The sequence below is a fragment of the Diadema antillarum genome, unplaced genomic scaffold (genome assembly GCF_040938485.1).
Source record: "Diadema antillarum isolate AM-2024a unplaced genomic scaffold, OU_Dant_1.0 seq00002222_RagTag, whole genome shotgun sequence".
NCBI classification, from domain to species: domain Eukaryota; kingdom Metazoa; phylum Echinodermata; class Echinoidea; order Diadematoida; family Diadematidae; genus Diadema; species Diadema antillarum.
Genome location: NW_027272856.1, coordinates 122636 through 146240, shown reverse-complemented (window position 1 = coordinate 146240; position 23605 = coordinate 122636). Strand labels below are relative to the sequence as shown.

General features: G+C 37.6%; 2 protein-coding genes across 3 annotated transcripts; one reads left to right on the top strand and one right to left on the bottom strand.

The window, feature by feature from the left end:
* Window positions 1–1013: 1013 nt before the first annotated feature.
* Window positions 1014–10932, top strand: LOC139714285 (YEATS domain-containing protein 4-like). Of its 2 annotated transcripts, XM_071626002.1 has the most exons (8): window positions 1018–1022; window positions 1298–1373; window positions 2443–2562; window positions 3590–3656; window positions 4158–4252; window positions 4660–4752; window positions 7237–7324; window positions 7946–10932. In XM_071626002.1, exons 2-8 carry the CDS (start codon window positions 1299–1301, stop codon window positions 8110–8112), a joined length of 705 nt encoding a protein of 234 aa, XP_071482103.1. In that variant the 5' UTR covers window positions 1018–1022; window position 1298; the 3' UTR covers window positions 8113–10932. The 2 variants fall into 2 exon arrangements, with proteins under 2 accessions (XP_071482104.1, XP_071482103.1); XM_071626003.1 differs by having other exon boundaries at window positions 1014–1373.
* A 1116-nt stretch (window positions 10933–12048) lies between these two features.
* Window positions 12049–23370, bottom strand: LOC139714287 (caspase-3-like). The gene is made up of 9 exons (XM_071626005.1): window positions 23173–23370; window positions 22385–22540; window positions 20913–21105; window positions 19388–19503; window positions 18427–18594; window positions 16491–16707; window positions 15810–15995; window positions 14581–14690; window positions 12049–14050 (listed from the first exon to the last, which is right to left on the bottom strand). The coding sequence occupies exons 2-9, from the start codon at window positions 22514–22516 to the stop codon at window positions 13853–13855; spliced, it is 1320 nt and encodes a 439-aa protein (XP_071482106.1). The 5' UTR covers window positions 22517–22540; window positions 23173–23370; the 3' UTR covers window positions 12049–13852.
* Between the last annotated feature and the right edge of the window lie 235 nt (window positions 23371–23605).

Here is a 23605-nt window from a genome sequence, read left to right as displayed (position 1 = left end):
TTTTTGGCATGGGCAGCGCCATACTGGGTGTATCATCCGACCCCCCCCCCCCCCGCACTCCCCCACCCCTCTCCCTACATTAGCACGCGCGCAGAATGAAAAACTGCTTTAGCCAATGGGCGTCTCGTACTGAGTGCGCGAATGCTTGCTAGTGCGCGAACCTTTGTTACAAGTGCGTGATAAACATGTTGCCCGGGGGTGGGGGAGAGCAGGGGGGGTCGGCTGATACACACCGATACACCCACTATGGCTGCGCCCTGTGCCGTAAAATGTCTGCTGCCCTCAACGAACCCGAATCGGTCAATAGATACATGTTTAGTGCATCATAACCACATATATCATTCACAAATGTCTCAAAACATCGATATTCTGGTATTTAAAGTTCATTGACCTCTGAAGGTCATCTGAGGTCAAAGGTAAAAACCGGTCAATGCTCTCTTAAATCAGAAAATGATTTCTCTGTATTATAAATGTATATTTAGTGCAACATAACCACATCTGTCATTACAAATGTCTCCAAACATCAATATTCTGATATCTAAAGTTCATTGACCCCTCTGAAGGTCATCAGAGGTCAAATCAGACTTACCTCCCGATCTTAAAATATATGTACTAACACTGGTGAAAGTTTCATGCTTTAGTCAAATTTTGCACAATTCTCGTGATTTTGAGGGCTTAACCGCTCTACTAAATACTGCGTACGTACGTAATAAACAATACGTACGTACGTAATGAACAATACATACGTACGTAATAAATACGTACGTAATAAATACTAGGTACGTACGTAATAATACTGCGTACGTACGCAATAAATACTAGGTACGTACGTAATAATACTGCGTACGTACGCAGTATTATTACGTACGTACGTAGTATTTTTTTTTTTTAGGTTGTCAAAAATGGCCCTTAGAAAACCCACAACTGATCACACACGTACGTATGTACGACGCGACGTTAAAAAAATTGCATTCGCCTGTTCGCGCGTGCTACAAAACTGTCAAGACTGATGGTCAACACACGTACATTTTCGATGTTTTCTTATCGGATCCTGACGCTCTCTTAATATTTTGAATATCGTTACGTGTTTATAGACCCATTAATCAGCTTTCTTGCACTGTAGTGGTTATTTCATGTACTGAACTATTGACAGCGACACGCCCGAATTGATGCACTTCCCTAATCGGGAGTAGACGCTAGTCATAGTAGTCCCATCTACTTAGATCTGTGATGTGATCGATAAGGTTCTGTGCCGATAGTTTTACAGCACGCTCTTTTGTAAATTTACGTAGACTAGAATGTCTACAGGAATGGCGACACCAAAATCTAAAATCCCTACAGAGTACGGACCAGACTCTGGAGGAAGAATAAAGGTAAGTATCGACTATCGACAGCAAGATCGTTTTTTAATTCAAATTTATAGACCTCTAATCTAACGTTACATCATGTACATTGTAAGATTAGACTTCTATTTGTAGAATCTACTCTAAATTAGCTAACGACGTAACGTCATGACGTTTATACACTTACAATTTAATACATGTATATCGATGTAAACTTTACGGAAGTATAGTAAATACTACTCGCCTAGCTAGATTCTAATTAAATTTGGAGAGATTGATATAAATTACCGGATTAAATTTATGTCAATTTTCTGCGAAAATTATACTGTACTCAAACCGGCGTATTAAAAGCATCTCATCTGTGTAGCCCGACCAGACGCTGTTACGCTATGCGAACGCGACGTACCATGTACAGCGACTGGGCTGTGTATAGTTACTCATCTGTTAATAATATAAGTGTAAAACTTCAATTGATGCATGCACACTATTCATTCATTAACACTATTCACTATATAACGTTATGCATACAAATCTTGAAAATCTCAGTAGTAGAATTATGTTTAGTGTAACATTTGAGGTCTTCTAAATTCTAAAAACTCAATGCATAATTGTAAGTACCTATTTTTATTTTAACAAATGCCAACAGAAAAATTGACGAGGAATGACTATCATTTAAATTATTAGTGGAAAATTAAGTAAACAGGGAATAATTTTCCTGGTATTGCGTCGCAATTTGCTATGCATATTCACACCACTGCTACACAAACTTTCTTTTGTGATTCTTCCATAGAAGTGTACAGGATACCATTTGAAATATTGTTCATCAGCTGTAATTGCTAATCAAATTTGAGTTGGAAAATTATCCCCTGCCAAAGAAAATGGGATTCTATCGGCGGGCTAGCAATCCGGAGGTCTTGGGTTCGAATCCCGATGGAATCACATTTTCTTCGCTCAATTTTCCACTAAATATTCGTATTTTGAATAAAATCTTATGAGGGAAACTGAATCAACATTTGAACATTAATTCATTATCAATTGGTAGACACATGATCTCTTCCCTTGTGACTTGTGTTTCTGTTCATTGTGATGTTGCATGTAGGGTATTACAATCATCAAGCCCATAGTATACGGCAATGTGTCGCGCTACTTTGGCAAGAAGCGGGAGGAAGATGGACATACCCACCAGTGGACTATCTATGTCAAGCCCTTCAGAAATGAGGTATGATATTTTCAGCATGGTATTCCACTTTTGAAGCATTGACTGATACATTTGTATATTCTTGGGAGGGGGAATATTAGGGTTTTCCATACTTTTGCTAATCACCTGAGGTAAACACAAGGAGTATTTTCCAGGGTGTATTTTGGCTGGTCTGTGTTGAATGTCGCCATGCTCATAATGACGAAGTGAAGTACATATCGTTTACATTAATTTTCACTATTACACTGTATTGGGAAACATAAAATCAGGCATTATTGGCAAACAGGAAAAAACATGTAGCAGCACACAAGATATAGTAAAGTTTTTGCTGAAGTTGTCTAATATTTTTACAGAAAAACTTTGAGGAAATTACTCTTTGTTGTTGTTTTATGAAGCATGAATAAAAGGTGGACTATTAATAAATTTGTGTCTATGCACACTAATTATAGTCTCTGGCAACTTTAGTGTATCGAGATCTTTCAGTTATCAGTGTGCAGTTTCCAGTACAACAGGAGTAGAATCTTTGCATCATAGACTACTGTAAATGTATTTACAGTTGAACCTCTCTTATCCGGCCTCCCTTTATCCGGATCTCTCTATTTTACGGACGCAATCTCGCCGTGATTTTTTTTTTTTTTTTTTTTTAATAATTACGGGAGGAAAGGGGGATTCCCAACTCCTTGAGAACTCCTACCCAAACACACATGAATTACATATTACTTCCAACATGATTAACATACATTACATCAAATTTCCTTCCAAATTGCTTACCTTCAGACATTTCAACATCCCCAAACATCCCCAAATGTAACAATGAAAAGGTTGCAGTATACACATTACTACATGTGGTATTACAATGGGCTACATCAGTACATGTGTATAATGTACATGTATAAAGCATTGAGTCTCCCGTATCCGGCCAAATCCCTTATCCGGATGAGCCCCGGTCCCGACTTGTCCGGATACGAGAGGTTCAACTGTAATTTCTAGAGCTTGAGTCATAACTGTAATTCCATCAGTGGAGCCATTTTGTTGTTTTGTTTTTCAGGACCTGTCAACGTATGTAAAGAAAATCCAGTTCAAACTTCATGAAAGCTATGCCAACCCTCTGAGAGGTAAGATGATAACTCAGAGGATTTTGTAATGATGCAGGGACTTTGTAGTATGAACACATACCTGTTTTATATGTATATATATCTATATCTATCTATCTATCTTTATCTATATATATATATATATACATACTGTACATGTATGTTACAATCTTGTTTTTTGTGTGTACATGTATAATTATAAAGCATGTCTGTGTTTACCGGTATACAAAATTTGTTTAATTTGCCTTTCTTCTACTATCAGTCATGTTTTAAGCAGCCATATCTGTCATGTTATAGATTTATTTAACAAGTTATTTCTACATGTCACTGCACTCTATGAGTGACTGTACATCTTTAATGCAATAAAACTTGCTAACATGCCGACTTTGTTTATCTAGTCATTCAACCATTCTTCAGTTTAATAATTTGAGCTGCAAAAGGATGTACAGAATGTGTCCATTTCCTAAAGTTCTGTGCATTAGTACCACCTCTACACAAAAAATGTTTCTATTTCTATTTCAGTGGTAAGCAAACCTCCCTATGAAGTCACAGAGACAGGCTGGGGAGAATTTGAGATCACCATCAAGATTTTCTTTGTGGATCCCAATGAAAGACCAGTAAGCAATTTTCATTGTGTATTTTCAGTGCACAATCCTTAATGTCACAGGGGGTTAGCATCTCACAGATGTCAAACTCTTTATAGATCATTACTGGCATGCTGTGGGCATGATATCTTGTCTCCAAATGTTTGTTGATGTACACAGTGTTTATTTTATCAACCAGTCACTTTATGATAATGACACATGTAACAATAATGCTGCAGCTTACATAAATTTATTGTTCAATGCAGGTATTCTGAGTGGTCTACACCTGATTCTTGAAAATGAGTGATAGAAACAGCATTTAATGCCTGGTCAGGATATACAGAAATGCTATGTCCTTGCAGCATTAGTTTTGTTTCATTTCTTTACTCATTTTATGTCAACCTGGCCAAACTGGTGTATCACTCTCCTGTTCATTGCAGGTGACTGTCTATCATTTCCTGAAACTTTTCCAATCTGAGACCAACCTGATGTTAGGAAAGAAAACACTTTTTTCTGAGCATTATGATGAATTGGTAAGTTGCATAAACCTCTTGAATTCTTGCAGTCATGATTTGGTCATGATGGCTTATTGTGGTAATTGTCAAAGAAGATGATAGAGACTGGAACATTAGATATCCTTTTAGTGTGGACAATGATGTAAGTACCAAGATTCCCTAATTCAGCGTTAGGCTTCCTGGAAACTTAAACTGGAAAAACACTCAGAGAGTGCAGACCTCCGCCAAGCAGCTCTTATCCAACCATTTACACATATGAAAACAGCCCTGTTTCCCAAATGATAAAGAACTCTGTCTAGTATATCTACAATCGTACCTTTGTATTCCATCGTATGTTAGCCCTGTTTGCCTTGTGATAAAGTATTGTACATGTGATTATGATATCAACCACGAGTGGGACAACACAGCAGTCCTTTAATGATTTAGTGAATAGATAAGGAATGGGGATTATGATAAAGGTGGTGGTGGTGGTGATAATACAGTGAAACCCCGTTATAACGAGGTCCGTGGGACGGCGATATTACCTCGTTATAACCGGTGCCTCGTTATATCCGTACTCATCAAAAACAAAGAAAAACATAAGCATGACATCATATACCCATCAATGAAACTTAAGAACATCCTTTGCGTTGTTATTATACAATTATGGATCATTGTTATTGAGAGACTAAAGGGAAATTATTTGTGAATTAGATGAAAAAGTAAGGGTTGATATGAGTGAATTCTTTATTTTTCTTCCAAAAATCTCTTCGCATAATAGTTGCACATTATGTTCTTGAGAAGTATCTATAGGCCTATGTTATATTCGTGATTCCTTCTACACCTATCTCTTCCTCTAGTGTTGAACCAGTCTGAAAGAATGATATTTTTTTATTTGTGAAATACAGTGTAAAATGACAGTGAACAAAATCAGATTGCATAAAATGCATTTATTAAGTTTTTCTAAACACCAGCGCAAATAGAGTAACATACATGCTTTGTTTACCGTAACTTGCGAGGTATTTTTACGCTGTTGGTGCCCAGCGGGAATGCGATGATTTCATGAATCATTTCGGCTGTAATCTTATGCAGTACAATGTAGGCATGTATGATCGTTGCGCCCGAAGGGATTAAAAATGCGTACTTTATTTTCTTCCGAAAATCTCTTTGAGTTTTGTACATCCGTTCTTGAAAAAATATGCGACAGGATTGAATTTGGAAGGTTGTGATCCTTTTTATGCACATCTGTACCTCGTAGACCATTCTGAAATAAAGAAAAATCTTCGTTGTGAAATGCAGTGTTAAAATTGTGATAATGAACAAACCAAGATCTATTCAAACTGTTAAATGTGTTTGTTTCTTTTTCTGAACACCGATTAAGTAGCTTAGCGTGCGTTATTCAACTATTTTTACGCTACTGTCAACTGGCGACATCGCGATGATTTCAGAGTAGCATACATGCGTCGTTTACCGTAACTTGCGAGGTATTTCATTTCATGAATCATTTCGGCTGTAATCTTATACAATGTACGATCGTTGCGCCCGAAGGTATTAAAAATGCGTTCTTTATTTTCTTTGAAAATCTCTTTGCGTTTTGTACATCCGTTCTTGAAAAATATGCGACAGAATTGAATTTGGAAGGTTGTGATCCTTATTACGCAAATCTGTACCTCGTAGACCATTCTGAAATAAAGAAAAATCTTCATTATGAAATGCAGTGTGATAATGAACAAACCCAGATCTATTCAAACTGTTAAACGCGTTTGTTTCTTTTTCAGAACACCGATTAAGTAGCTTAACATACGTTATTCAACTATTTTTACGCTGCTGTCACTCGGCGAGATCACGATTTCATTAATTATTTCGGCTAAAATAATTCACACTCATATTTGCTAACCAGCAAAAGAACTGGAAGTCGGAACTAAAAATGGAAAAGATATAATGATGAGTTGCACACGCATTCCAATTTTCCATTTTTGGCCACGAGCGTCGCTGCATGAAAAGTTTTTGAATGCGTTATCTTTTTCTTCTTTTTTTCTTGTTGCACTGTGGTCTGACCTAATATCACGGGCATGTATCTTGCGAAAAAGAAAATCGAATGATTATGTTCAATAATTTAGTAGGAACATCGGAAGGTATTCCTGTGCCTTATCGCGTGGTTTAGAAGAAAACATGGAAGGAACGGTTCTCTGCAAAACGGGAAAAACACATGGATAGCGTGAATTCGGTTTTCAATGTTTTGTTTGTCACGTGTTTGAAAAGCGGCAAGTCAAGAAATGGAACCTCGTTTTATCCGATCAAATTGCTTATGTTTTTCTTTATCATGATGCACCAAAATTTCCTCGTTATAACCGGAATCTCGTTATAACCGAACTCGTTATAACTGATTCGTTCTGCCATAGGTTTACACACAAAGGAAAACGGGACCGAAGCGATCACCTCGTTATAAGCGGTTCCTCCTTACAACCGAACTCATTATAACGGGTTTCACTGTATCATGTACACATTTCTTTCCACCATCAGATATTTCAAGATCCCACAGCCATGATGCAGCAGCTGCTTACTGGAACCAGGAATCTTACATTGGGCTCATACAAGCATGAAACAGACTGTAAGTGACTTTCAAGTCTTATATTGTGATATTGATAATGTTGATAATGGTTCCTGTTTATAGAACCCACAATGATTATCAAGTAATTCATTATGTGTTGTACAAATGTGAGGATATACACTACAAAGAATTACTGTATTAATATAACAAGTAATCATGATGTGCATTTTGTCACCATTACCTGTATGCCAAGCTTTGAATCTCATTGTGTGTTTCTGCAAAGTAGATAGATTAAGATGTTACCCTTCTTATCTGAAATACTCAGAAAAAAAAGTGACATTTCATATTCCAAGGAAGATTATATCTAAAAATGTGCCATAATAATCCAGATATGATTTACCCAACAACAAAATGTCACAAAATATGTGCATTTCCAATATGTGTAATGTGGTTTATATGTGAGCGAAATGGCAGTTACTCCTAGCAATGACTGAAATTACATGAATTCATAATTTTGAAGTGTTTATCCGATGCAAAATCCCATCACTTTCATAAAGTGCTGTAATGCGCAATCAGCCATACACTAATATCTGTTGTGATTGCATGACTATATTTTCGTTATACTGAGTGATATGATAACCCTGGGATGACAGAGAATCATCTCCACACTCTGTCTTGCAGTCAAAGAGTTGGAGGGAAAGACAGTGGCAGCACTCCAGTCAGCACGGAAGAAGATCCGACATGAGATCCAGGATCTGAACGAGCGACTGAAGCAGAGCAAGGAAGCCATCCTTCACTTTAAGGAGGAGATACGTAAGCTGGAGGAGTCTGATGTGGAGAAGGAGTGACAGTGATGCCATCCATCCCTGGCTAGTATCATGCTGACAACGTGCTATGATGCACAGCAGTAAAGATCTGCAACATTAGGAGGGATTATGAATTGTGACATTCTGAACGGCATGGCAAGCATCAGCTGAATGTAGAAGGTTTCTGAAAGAGTCACTTGTAACAGGTGGAACACTTGCGGACACAGGATGCTTGGCATCAACAGTGGATCATGCATGGAAGCTATGTGGATATGAAACATATCCAATGACAGAGTGGCTCTGAGTGGCTTTGTGTAAAAGTCTTGCATTATGTAGGTCACCCCTACTTCCACTGCTACTCTCTCTTACTGATGCTATGGATGACAGTGCTGTCACTGCAATCTCTGAATGGGCCCACCATCCACAGGAGAAGATGGAGAACAAGCTCCTTCCAGAGTTCGGGAGAAGATATAGTGATCATTGTGGTATGAGGAGGTTGCTGCTGAGATTTATGAGTCAGCAACCAAAGTTGATGTGTGTGACTGAGCCATCTCTAAGATCTGAGTGTTGCTCTCTTGCTGAGTGCAGGCAGGTGTTAAAAAAAAAATGCTGGATGAATGTCATGTGTCAAAGGTCAGATATGAAGCATAACTATGTGAGAACCAGAGAATTAGATGTCACCTATTGGCTTTGAATCCACATGAAGGTGTACATAGAATGAGTGCATTCTCTACAAATGCCTTCAAAATTTAACTGCATCTCATTCCAGGTGATGCTGTACTCAATACCTTATGACATCTACAACGTTGTACATGTATCTGGCATGATAGAGAATTTGTGATTGCATCCCATGCTGCTATGTATCACAATGAACGCAGCCTACAGTGGTTGGCAGTGTGCCGTATTGTAAACCATGAGGTCTAAAAATAAGATTTGCCACCATTCAAACTGCACATTGAGTATTCATTATGAAGGACAAGTGCATTCAACCTCAACCAACTTATCATCAGGCAAGTAGGTAATCTGCATCTGTTTGAATTATTGTCATCTTGCTTAGAAGCCAATCAAGGTTCTGTTTTTACAGAAGTCTTACCAGCCGTTGATACATAACTAGACTTAGCTTATTCATCAGAAGGATGAGTGTGTGGTGAAATGACTGGTCACTGAATGTAATCTGTATGTGAGTAATGAATGTGCAGAAATGATATAGGGTAAAGTCAGTGTTATTGACAATTCATGTTTATTATACCCCCGCCACACGTAGTGTGAAGGGGGTATATAGGAATCATCGTGATGTTGGTCAGGCGGGCAGGCGGTCGGGTGGTCGGTCGGTCGGTTGCAAAATCTTGCATCGCGAACTCCTCCTACAGTTTTGAAGCAATTTTAATGAAACTTAGGGTAAATGATGATATTGAGGTATAGATGTGCAAGACATGATTTTTGTGTTTGTCGGACAATGCGTTGCCATGGTAACCATAATTTTACCAAAACCTTGTGGATTGAATAACTTCCATAGTATTTAAGCAATCACTTTCAAAATTGGTATCTATAATGATCTGTAGATGTAGTTATGCAAGACACCCTTTGTGTTTGTACTTGACAAAGCGTTGCCATGGAAACCGCATGTTTTCTTCGAAATCTTGTGGAGTGAACAACTTCCAGTTTTGAAGCAATCGCAATCAAATTTGGTGGACAGTATGGCCTTGAGGCATAGATGTGGAACACATAAACTTTGTGTTTGTCGGACAAAGCGTTGCCATGGTAACCATAATTTTACCAAAACCTTGTGGATTGAATAACTTCCACATCATTCAAGCAATTAAGGTCAACTTTAGTATGTATGATGATCGGGAGGTGTAGTTATGGAAGACACCAATGTGTTAATATAAGAAAAATGTATTGCCATGGTAACCACTCATTTTTGTATCAAATTGAACCAATTAATCTATGAAGGTGAAATTTGGTGTGTATGATGCTCTTGAAGTGTAGTTTTGCAAAATGTCCTTTGTATTTGTATCGGACAATGCGTTGCCATGGTAACTGCATGGTTTTTTTTTAAATCCTGTGGAGTGAACTTCTTCCACAGTTTTCAAGCAATTGAAACCAAATTTGGTAGGCATTATGGCCCTGAGGTATAGATGTGGAACACATAATTTTTGTTTTTGTCACACAAACCGTTGTCATGGTAAGCACAATTTTTCCATAATTCAAGCAATTAAAGTCAAATTTAGTATGTATCATGATCTAGAAGTGTAGTTTTGCAAGACACCAATGTGTTAGTTTAAGGAAAATGTGTTTCCATGGTAACCACTCATTTTTGTATCAAAATAAACCATTTAAGCTATGAGGGTCAAATTTGGTGTATATGATGGTCTTTCAGTGTAGTGATGCTGGGGGAAAGCATGTTTCCATTTGCTGTAAGTTTTATGCTCAGTGTCAACTCTGTAATTGTACAGTAAACTAAAATTATTCTGTTTCCAATTCAGTGATAACCTTCAGTGATAATTCTAGTTTGTCTTAGTGTGAAATACATGTACATGGTGTTTACAGTAGGGAGTTGATACTTTAAATATTTGTCCTGGAGTGCACAGATAGTTGTGGGTGATAGCCCTGATATCTGTACTGGAAGACATGTTCCAGTATTATGCCGTTTACAAGTACCAGTGAATCACCACCCCTTTTAAAATTGATGATGTACATGCACTCACTGTGTTCCCCTAAAACTTCCATTATTTCATGTTTATGTCATTGCATACATGTACAATGAGGAATACAGAAAGTACTGAAGTGTAACCCTGTGGAGCATGTCTGTGTGAAGAAAAGTTTGTCAAACTGTAATGCTGAAAAATTGGGTGAAAATGTCAATTAAAAATGGTGATGTTGATGATAAAATCTTGGTGGTTTCTGTGCATTTGATTGTGTATGATAAGGGAGTATATTGAAGAGTTTACAAGGTTAGTAGAGAAACCAATAATGTGCATTGAAGTAAACTTGTATGTCAAACAAAATGTCTTTTCTTTGATTCATAAGTACATGTACTAATTTTATCAGCATAAAAAAATCATGCGAAGCATCAGAGTAACATGTCTAAATGATTCAAACTTCCAATTTTTCAGTGAGAAACACTTTAATTGTTTGCTGTTTCCACAAAATCAAAACATGAGATACAGTATCTTCCAGTCACAGTAAAACTTAATCTGAAGATGTGAATGACACAGCTCTTTGTTTGATATGTCTACCACTACAGTCACGATTTAAACAACATGCAACCCATTGCAACCTAAGACCTTGGCTTTAAAGTGTTGTGCTTTGCTAGAATAGTAATGCAAATGGTGTCTCATGCTTTAGTCTGTTAAAACTCAAAACCATTGCCCACAAGGTAAATTATTGCACAAGGTTCAGGTTCTTAATAATGTATACATGAGGAATGAGAAATTGGAAACACTACAGAACATTATAGGCTATTTCAATTTCTTGTCACAAAATGTATACAGGCAGTCTGATCAGGGAGATACCCCACCTCCCTGGTCTGATGATGTGTGATACATTTCATTACAATGTAAATGGAATATGTAGATATTGCTTCGATGGACATTACAAAGCCTTGTCGAAGATGTGTTGAACATTACAGCTACTTCACAAGTGTGTAAAGACACAAGACTGAAATCATACATTTACCATGAATGTTTGGGATGAAGGGAAAGCTCATTGGTTATACATGTAGCAGTCACTTTCACTCACTAATGTTGGTTGTATGGCACAGTCTGAATCAAATTAGAGTGTATAGTGTATTTGGAGAGAGAGAAGGAAGGAGTTGTTCACTATTACATATTGAAAGTAAACACAGCTTTGGAACTGATAACATTGGATTTCTGGTCATAGCACATTAGAATTACATCTTGTTCACATTGTTGGGATTCCCCCAAGACTCATAAAAAACAATGCAGAGGGCAGAATAATTGAAAGAAGTTTCCTGGTAGCAAATATTGATTGCAGTTACTTGTATTTATTATATTTTAGTATCTTGGCAACAATGCCCATCTTCCCATTGATTATAAAGATATTACATCTTCTCTTTCAAATGCATCACAGAAGTCTTTTATTCCTTTACATGTGTCAGATTCTTCTGTCTCATTTTAAAGACTAAGAAATTAACATAGGAGGATGTGTAAGCTTTACTGCTCTCCCGGCATTTCTTTTATCAGATTTTTTTTTCACACAATACACAGCACTTTTTCTTTTGTTGTTGCTTCAGCATTCAAGCATTTTCTCTTTGAAGAGTACTAGTACACGTATCATCATTCGGTTTTGTTTCTACTTTCTCTGAATGTGAAATATGCAGAAACAACCCAAAATTATCACAACTGCATAAAATGTGCATGTTCACATAATACATTCCAATGAAAGCAGGGACATGATTACTCTTAAAGTTCTCTATAACACACCAGAGTTTCTTATTACAAGCCTGCTTAATGAGAATATAATGGTGCACACAATTCTGCGTATATACACAAGTCTTAAGCTACCAATAATTTCTTGCAACCCAAGTTTACAAAGTACCGTGTATTGGAATCTTCTTCTTCGTCGTATCCAACATTTGCATAGTCGTTAGATATTTGGCCAGGACTTGGCACATCGCTGAGCCTTTTCATTTGCAGCCATCAATTGGAATTGAAAGTATGAGGTAGACAATATTTTGTCTGACAACTGAAATATCAGTAACCTTTACAATCACTTGCAAGTTCTACGGTCCTGAAATGAGTGGATATTCAACCATACAGGAATTGTGTCAATAAAGCATGGGTATACAGGATACATGTTCTTTTGCTTTATATAATATTCATGGCTTTAGACCTTTGACAAATCACACAGTACTGAAATAGGCTGTGTGTTCAGGTCTTACATCACACATGGTTTTGATTAAAAATGAGTTTATACCTCTTTTGAAAGCTATTGAAGAGTTTTAATGAAGGAGAAATCAAGATATTTCAATCTTAATCTCACTCAAGTAGGGAAAAAAGAGGTTTGCGTATTTGCACCATAACTGTCAATTATCTCCAATCTACATGGAATCTCTTTTAAAAATTGAATTACACTGACATTTTTCAGTGGATCAGCATTGGCTAGGCCTACTATTCATCTCATAACTTTCATATGGAAAGAACTAAAGAAACTACAAATACACTCAAGTAATCAAAAGCAAGATTTTTTTTTTCAAATTCTTACGTCTACACTATTATGTCTGGAAAGTGAAGATTGGTTGTCAATGTGGTCTCTATACCTGATGTGTCTTGAAAAAAATTTTGCATCAGTACATGTATTTGTGTCTGATATTTTGTCTGAGAGTTTCATCATTTCAGGCATCCAAATGTTTTGATTCAACATTTAATATTGTTCAATACCTCGTCCAATTCACCTTGATTGTGAACCATACATAAGTGAGAATACATAGATGAGTGATATTTCACAGTTCTGAAACAAAAGAAATCATGACCAGTCAGAAATGCTTGTCTGTAAAGAAAGATTATAAGTATACACGCACAACAGTGGAAATTTGATCAAAATGGGGGTAAAAATCACGGGAGTTTTTTTTTCTTCTGATTTTCATAGAAGAGTTCTTTAACATTCCATCGGAATGTTGAATGTGTCTGACAGTATGGCATTTCATATTCAATGAGATTTGTAATTTTGCGCGAGGTCTAGAAGAGTTCATTTTATTTGCAGATAGAAAATGTAAACAATACGGCAACGTTTAGAAATAGAGCAACCCTTGCACAAGAGTCTAGTTGCCCTCTTCGTCAGACTCGGACTCGGTGAAGTCGAAGCTCGTCTCCTCTTCGACGCCCTTCCGGTCATCGGGCAAGTCCTCAGAATATCCCGGAAAGAAGAAGAGCTTCTTTGTCAACATCGTCTGTGGAGCCGGCATCTGTTTGTACCTACCACTGTCTGATTCAAAGGCCCGAGCCACGAGATTATTGACCTAGAGTCACAGGAAAATAGAACCATTTATAAATGACGTCCAGCTATACATTGTATTGTGTAACGTGACAAATGGAAAAGAAGTGGGAAAGAGAATGTTCAAGATGTAGCCATGTTTGTCTCCTCATGCAATGCAACAAGTGTTTATGCCTTGTAGGCAATATACTTCATTGTATATACTGAGTTGTTCTGAAATGTGCACGAATGATTTTGAATCAATCAGCTAGAAATGACTTAAATTTCAAATCTTTGAGTATATTTCTTTAAAAAAAGGACCCACACTTTGAGTTAAAATAATTTGTTAAAAAATACATTTTGTATAGGTTCCCAAAATTCAAACTACAGCACTTTTAAATACCACTGGCTCTACTATGATGAATTATAACACATGGTGAAAATTGCAGTGATTATACTGTATTATGAAATAATCATAATCATAATAATGATAAAGTATACTGTCATAAAGTCAGTCGTTATTTGTGACTTCATTATTGTTATAGCAAGATTTTTTTTTCTGTTATTCAGACCTACCTCTGTCATCATGGAGAGGAGGTCCTGCGAGTGAGCAGATCTTAGGAAGACTTCTGTCAGAGCCTGAACGAACCAACTTCCTCTATCTGCGTTTCTCCATGACACAAATCCTATATAAATGTCAATAGAAAATCAATACATGTGATATCCGGCAATCACAATTACAGACTGGGTGATCCCTCTTTCCTAATATTTGTTATTTCTTGTTTTGCCTTGTTTTTTTGTTTCTTGCCTTTGATTTGTTGTGCCTTTTTTTTTGGGGGGGGGGTTGTCATTTCCTCTGTCTATAGCTATAGTCCAGAACTCGTATAAAATCCTCTATGGGTTACTTTTTTCTTCTTTCTGACTTCATTGAATGCCAAAAATTAGTAAAAAAAAATAAGTTTCATGTAGGCCTAGGTTGATGCCTTATGAAACTACATGTATATGCGATAATGAATTTAAATTTAACAGATTCTAGATATGGAATGGACAGTCGCTTCCATTATCATTCCATACGTCAAAGTCAAACTGATATTTTCATGATGTGTTCACATGTCCATAAGCATTTCATCGAACAGAGTAGTTCAGTTTTACAATGCACTAGCTGGTTGGCAATTGACTCAATGTTACATGTTGGTTTGAGAAAAAGGGAAACAAAAACAAAAACACCAAAACTACATCAACTTCAACAGCAGCACAGGCAGCAATACACTGTAAAAAGTCCGGTGTTAAATATGAAACACCAAGCTGGTGTTAAATTTTCGGTGCTCATTTGTGGTGTCAAAATATAAAATTGTTTTTGAATAGTTTCTTAGTAACTTTTTCTTGTTGATTTTGAACTTCAACAAGATGATCAAGAATTTTCCAATAAAGTTCTTGATATCTGAAAAAGGGTGTGAACACATTTACACCATAGTAACACCAGTTGGTGTGGTCTCATATTGAAGCTGGGCGGGTGATACATGTACCATTGTTATTAACACCAGCAATATCAAATCAACACCATGCGGTGTCATTGCTGAATTACCCACCAGAGCAGTGTCAAAGATATCACCAGTTGCAGTGTCGAATAAACACCATGAAGTGCCAGGTTAACACTTTTCAACCGGGCCATCACAACATACTTTCTACACATGTGGGTGTGGTCCTCTATTGACACTTGTTAATGATCGGTGTTAGATTTAACACCCGTGGTGTTAAATCTAACACCGATGTTTTTGCAGTGTAAAAACAAGACATTTTAATACCTGGCACTGTGGCATAGGCCAGCAGAACGTCACTCTGGGTTGGTAGTTTATACCCGCTTGACGTGCTAGAGTCCTCCAAGTCCATCTTGTGCAATCCTTGTGCTATGCTGTCCACCGTGCCTCCTGCCTGGTCCGACGAAGTAACCATGGTGCTATCTGTGTCATCAACTCCCTCGTCAAATTTGTCTGGAATAAAGCATACGTTACGTCATCAGCACGAAACGTCATCGCACTGCTTGACAATGATAATTCACTCAGGCATCATTTTCATCAACCATACATCATCATTCTCATCATCATTTTCATAAAAATGAACTCCCACTTCATCGCTGTGTTCCTCTTTTTATCATAATTATAACCGTAGTTTGTCTGTAATAAAGTATTCATTACGTCATCAGCACTAAACGTCATCGTCTTTCTTGACAATGATGATTTATTCAGGCATTATTTTCTTCATCATTGTCATAATAATGAACTTCCCCTTCATTATTGTATTCCACTTATCATCTTAATTTGTTTTTTGCCTCTTGAAATCTTCTTCTCTGTCTTTCTTTCCTTCTTCTACTATTGATCACATCGGTTCGTCACCCGATATACGAAATAGATAATAATGTGAAGTTGTCAGTGGATGATATTCAACCGTGGATCATACTCAATCAAAGTTGACGGTCTATTATGTACCTCCGCGACAAGCTTGCACGAAGAAGAGCTTGGGTTTTCCGGCCAGCGTCGGACATCGCTTCGGGTTGAATAAATCTACCAGGTCTGTTATAGCCACTACTTCGTCATCAGTGCCGTAGACGACATCAAGCTCACCATGGGATAGGATGGCTACTATCAGGCAGTCATAAGGCAGATGGCTTCTACGAGAAAGCGCCCTTAGGCATTGCATGATTGCCTACAGTGAGAGAAATTAATGTATAAAAACCTTCAACTTGAACGTTTCAATTCCCGGCCCATTCCTGGTCCATTCCCTTTCCAATAGAGAAAATGCGAGGAGTGACACACTGATGAAATCAGTTGGTCTTTACTGAGTCGGATACTACGTCTGACAATATCCTGACGCTTAAATTGAATTCAAGTGGCATTATTATTCGCAACAATCAACTTCTGTTTTCTTTGTCGGGATAATATAGATGAAACAAATGATCTGACTGAATTATAGCGCACTGATATTGGGAGCGTGAATGCAGAAGACTGTCGTCAAAATAAGCATATAGCTTGAAGATACGACAGCCTTAAAAGAGAGCGACAAAAAAGGGGCAAAACATATATAGTGTATACTTATCGAAAACAAAACAATACAGAAAAAGACCAGATTGTCATTCTGGCATCACATTGCGACAAAAAAGAAATTGAATAGATACAATGTATACTATCCGGGGAGAAAGGAGAGTGAGGTGACTGCTGGTGCAAGTGACTGTGCCCAGCAGGCGCGCGGTACGAGATGCCCTATACGATAATAAAACTTAAATATATTTATTAAGTAGTTTGATCTAAAAAGACTTTATTATGTGATAACGCCAAATGCTTTGCATGATAACGCGCCATTTACAATTAAAAAAACAACAACACTAAACTGCTTGTCACGTCTTACAACAAGGTGACGAAATCAAAAAGTGTTTTCTCAATCAAAATTTTTACTGATGGCCAAAGTTTATAAGTCGCCTGTGAGAGATCATAATCTCATAGGCTTGCATCATACCAATGTTAATAAACATAATAAATGTATATAGTTAGTACTTGAAAAAAAAGTCGATAAGGATTTTAAACCGAAATATTATGTCCATGTGACGCATTCATGTCTTCACATAATGTTCCAATTGCGTATCTTCAACCCTTCTTCAACAGGATTTTGGCAGGAAAAGGTGTATAGAGAAAAATTATTGAGATCTTCCTTTTTTGCTTGTGCCTGACAATGAATGTTGGTATTTTGATATGCTAAACCCGCCTTTCCCAATGTTTCCGGATTGTATTATAGTTTGTGTTTTCGTCTTTCTGGCATCCGTTTCCCACATCTGGCAGACTTGACATAACTAATTACTGCTTGCATGTTGTTGGGTGTTTTTTTATTCTCTGGAAACAAGTAAGCTACTAAACATTGAATTCATGTAAATTGTTACAGTATTATATTGCAACTGATTGACAAATTGCCCTACATCGACGTAAATAAGCACTGAATTGATCAGTGTTTTAGTAGCAGCCATGATAAAAAAATCATGGGCGTACATACTCGAGCTGGATTTGAACCTACGACCTCCTGATCACCGGACAGGCGTCATCTCCACTAGACCACCGAGCTTTCGCCCGACAGCAAGTGTTGGTTCTAATTCTTATAGCATGCAGCGGGTACTGCTTTGTTATTCAAATTCATGAAATTCTTCCGTCGAGATGTTTTCTTTGCAACTGATTGACAAATTGCCCTACATCGACGTGTGTACGCCCATGATTTTTTTTTTTTATCATGGCTGCTACTAAAACACTGATCAATTCAGTGCTTATTTACGTCGATGTAGGGCAATTTGTCAATCAGTTGCAAAGAAAACATCTCGACGGAAGAATTTCATTAATTTGAGCATTATATTGATTCCTGATAATAGTCTTTGCTGCAACTCACCCTGCTCGTCAGGTCCTCGTAAACCGTTACATTAAAGTAGAGTTGTCTGAAGACATTCTTCAGATTATTTCGATCGATGTCGGTCCCTTTACGTGTTTTCCTTGTCCTGAAATTCTTGTTGTTGATGATCACCGCATGCCCTCGTGGTTGTGCTGACATTCTGTACACCTGAGGTTTTTATAAAACAGTTTGATAACGTGACAGGAAACCACCAATCCGAATAAGAATAACGACGTGATATAGAGTACGATTATGGAAACGTCTTATAGCACTTATCAACATAAATTACGGCGGGATACACGATTAGATTTTATACTGTTAATTCCCGAATTCTGTTCACAGCAATGACCAATTAATACAGAAACTCGGAAATCAACAAAAGGAGCAGCATAGATTGTACTTAATGCAGTTCAAATATTGACTTCCGAAGTTAAGAAAATTTACTGGAACGTGTTTGTTGACACACACAATATTAAACCATAGTCAAATCGGATGAAATGACGACTTAAAACAAAAAGAAAATGATCTTGATCTCGATTCTATATACGAACATGCTTATCAAAAAATCAATCTCGTCAAAATTCTCAACAGAAAGAGGATTCCTTATTCACCTTATATTAACATCCAAGCAGCCAAAGGGTTATCAGATGATGTAATCTACCCTCCATCTCTATATTTTCATTTGTTATACCGCGACTGATATTGCTGTTTTGTGAAAACATGTGAGCAATTTAATTCAACGGCTTTCTTTTTCCTTCTATCACGTAAGTAAAATCTGTAGATAGATTGGATTTTCGTATGATAACATCAGCGCGCTATGGCATATTTTGCCGTTTCTTTCTCTCAAGAAAACTCCTGCTGTCAAAATGGATTACTAGTAGTTGATATTGAACAGAGGCAAAGTATGTGTGAGAGTTCAAGTCACACACTGTACATCTGTAGCCCATAAAAGGGCAATTACCTTTTCAGTATCATTTAGATTACGATAGGAGGAAGAATCAGGGGAAGAAGTCATCTTGTCGGTACTCAGGTCACCTGGCGATCCCGGAGCTGGCCAGGGGGCTTTGACGACAAAGGCTGCTGCATGGAACAGAGAACCAGTCACGACCAGGTCATCATACTCTGTCATTATGATCTTTTTACAACTTTTCTTTGTACATCAAGAAAGGTGTCAACAGCATTTTCCAATGGCCATATTGCAGCATAAATGCCTTTCGAAAAATCACGCAGAACTGTGAAATCCCATAAATTTCTGATCTTATTCTCAATTCTCCAGAAAATATCACTTTCCATTTAGCATTTTATTTTACTCCACCTATTGATTACAGGAATAATGGTCAAAACTGCGAAATTCTGCATCAAATATTCTTATAAATTTCTTTAACTGGCTATCATGTTTATGTTCCGTCACACAACAACTATCATCTTACCACGCAAGTTGATGTGTTCCTTATAGTATTAGAGATGCTAATTATAGATATATGCCTGGTATCTATTTGTTATCGTCTCATTTTACTTAGGGGAGCGTCTTCAGTGTTAAGCACTAATTTTTTTAGCAAAGATGGACACAGCACGATAAAACCATCGCACGACTGCCTGTGGAGTTCCTCAGGCAACCGTGTCAGGCTCGGCGTGAGTTTCATGACATGAGCGATGACAAATTCTTCGTGTTTAACCTGTGATTCTTGTGTGCTCTTTGAGTAAATTTATTTATAACGATTCGCATCGTCGTGTAATAGTCTCTGTGTGTGATGTGGCCTGTGGGTGCCATTTTTTGACCTTGTTTCGCCTTTTGATTGACTTTTGAACATGTTTAGAGTCAACTTCGCACGAATTTAAAATTCCATATTCACACTGGCATCACGTGTCAACTTTGGGACACAATACTTTTCCCGAGGGTCTGCCATCATATTATATTACCCCACCATTGCCAGATACTCAATTTAGCATCGGTTGCTCTGGGTCAAGGTGGGCAACGTTGAACATCTCCAAGGACGTCTCAAGTTTGATCCATTACGTAACATAAGCCCACAGCATAAGAATATCATTGTCATCGTATGATGCACAGGACAGAGTGGATCGGTGAGAATTGTATGCGCGATACTGTTTAAACCAACGAGAGCAGCGAGTGGGTTTTAGACTGTTCCAAAGTTAAACGAGAGCATCCAATTCTCACTGATCCACGAAATAGGCCTGTGCATCATTTGTGTCATAAAATGGGCCCATAAATTCATGAAATGCAACCATTTTCCCCATCACGCGTCCGGTACACCTACAACACTATACAAGACTGGTCTTGAGCCATGCGTTCGGCAATGAGGATCAGTAAAAATCAATGCATGACAATAATTGACCAATCAGATTACAGAGATTCTAAAGCCCATTTTATAATACTTTGTAATTCTCTTCATTATGTTACAACTACCAGTAGTTTCCCCAACAATTTGAGCTGATTTGTAAATTTGTTGAGGTGATCAAAGTCATACCTGAGAGTTTGCTAGTGAAAGTCTTGGATCCGGTCTCTGTTCGGATGGTAGGTCTGATGTACCCTAAGAGCTCCGCCAGGTACACCTGATTGGCCTCCACCAACGATTCGACGAATGCGTGGAACGCATTTGGTCCCCTTGTTTCTAGGTCCATTAGTAAAGCCTGGTTCCTTGCCATTTTGCTAGACTTGGACTGTCATTGATGCAGCAAACATTATAAACATCAATCATAATAGTTGCGATGATCCGAATAAAGATGAGCTAAATTAAGTCAATCCATATTATTCACTAATCCATTATGTTTCGATGATCCGAATAAAGATGAAGTAAATTAAGTCAATTCACTATATCATACTGTTACATATACCTCTTCTCTGCGTTGGGCTGAAAATTTGCAAATATGTACACCTGTATGTACAAACGATAACATGGAAGAAGTTCTGGGAGATACATAGTACTAGCAGGTGCCAAGATCTTATTTTCTCTAATGTTCAATCTGGGTTTTTCTTAATTTGCTTGACCCTATAAGAAACGTATTGTTTTGTGTTTTGTTGTTGTTTGATTGTTGTATTCTATCAATTTCCCTTTCTACTTTTTTTCGTTATTCGTTGTTTTTCTTTGATCAATTATCGAAAGGGAACAGAGGCCCATAAGACCGACACATTAAGCCCTATATAATATCGGCCTTTTTGCCTCGTGCCGAAATGATGGGATGCATGACTCATTGACTTTTTTTTTCAATGTCGAACTCATGATGACCCGTGTGACTCGTGGGTGTCCTTCTCCTGTATGGGATGACCCCAATTCTGCATGATACCAGGGTTTGTAGTTTAAAAAAAAAATCCAAATCATTCAGCAGAGCTTCATCCGACGAAACTCGTGACACGTTTCCCATGCTGACGTGGACTTTCATTAGTCGACGTGACTAACTTTCTTCTTCAAGTGATCTTGTAAGTATCATTCAGTAGGAGTGTTGCACGGGTTAGACTTTTCCGACGGTCATAATTCACAATCACTCATCTCAAAAGGCATTCGCGCTGGCGCGCTGAGTTATCGCAAGGAGATACCGACCTCCGTATAGTTATCGGATCTATTATTGTTGCTCTTCTCTGACGGCTGTCAGTGCTATCAACAACGTGAAGGCTTTTGACAGAGACTAAAATACCCCTGCACAACAACAACAACAACAACAGCAACAGCAACAAGTGGTGCGTGTCTGCCCATACCATCATAGCTTTATGATATAAACTCATTACGATGTTGACACCAGTCTACCAGATGTAATAATTGGTTACGTCAAAACATGCATGGAAAAGACTTCTTTGAATGTTATGCCGACATTGATCGAGTTTGGTTTTGCTTTTACATTTTAAAATTGATATCAGCTTGGATTTCGAAGATTCATATCTCACAGACGATTCATCCGAACGAAGAGAATTTGAGAATACTCATATATATCTAAGAATACTAACCAGAAATTCTTCTACATGATGAGGTTGAAAGATCCTCTTTGAGATGAGTTTCTGGCAAACTAGATCGGTGTCAATATCCGTAGCAAGATCCGGCAGACGACTGCGAAGTAAGGCCCTGTGTCTCTTTTCCATGCTGAATGATCCTTTCAATCTTGTCTTCAAGATAATGGCAATAAAAAAAACATTCGTAAGGCTTTCCTTCAGTTTGATTTTGAGTCGTTATTTAAATTTTATTTTGTTATGCATGCAGTCATATTTAGTTTCAACCAGTGTTTCACCGGTAAATGTTTCCAAAGAAGACGTCCCGTTACATGTTAAATGGTCATTTGGAATACGACGTATTCAGAGTGTTCAGTCTATTCGCAAATGTTAATCATGTACGATACAATGTTTTTTTTTTTTGTTTGTTATAAATTTGGTGTTACAACTCTCTTGAACTCGCGCGTATTTTATGAATACGTAGTTGCAATCTTATACAGATAGACAAAATACATAAAGATATATACCTTGCGCCTTATTCAGCGAAACTTCAGCAAAACTTTATAAAATTTGATCAACATTTCATCGGCAATGTCAGAACAGCAAATATTGCCAGTAGCGAAAGGCATTTTTTTCCCTTTTTCTAATGAAGAATGCATAAGAGAAAATGACATAAACATTGCAAGGTTCTTAGTAAATCAACCACACATTTTCATTACTTAGCATATAGAGTAGGCTTCGCAGGGCATAAATTAACACGATAGAAAACTACAATCATGATTGAAATGGAGTGCACAAAAATGTAAGACCTGGATGTCGAAAGAAACATTTAGACTCGTCGCAGACTCGGGTATTTTCGTTTCCTGCCCTGAAGTGAAGTAATCACAACACTTGAAGTTATCCGAAAATACAAAGATAAGCAGTTATTCTAGTTGGAACGGCGCTTTTACTTGCGGGTAAGTGGAGCAGTGATATTACAGTAGTGATATACTGTGTATCCAGTTCTAACAAATTCTTTGAACGAGTGTATTCTGGTCTGACTTTGCCTCGTCTGTCTGAAGTTCATTTATTGTCATAGGTCTATTTCATCATCAGCTATATTGGAATGCTGCGGGGCAATAGCTGCTCGTGCAAATATGCACAAGTGGATGCTAGTACTTTGGTAAAGTCAACAGTATAATTGGATGCATAATCATAAACGCTGTGAATACAGGCCTACTGTGTATAACACGCAGGAACAGT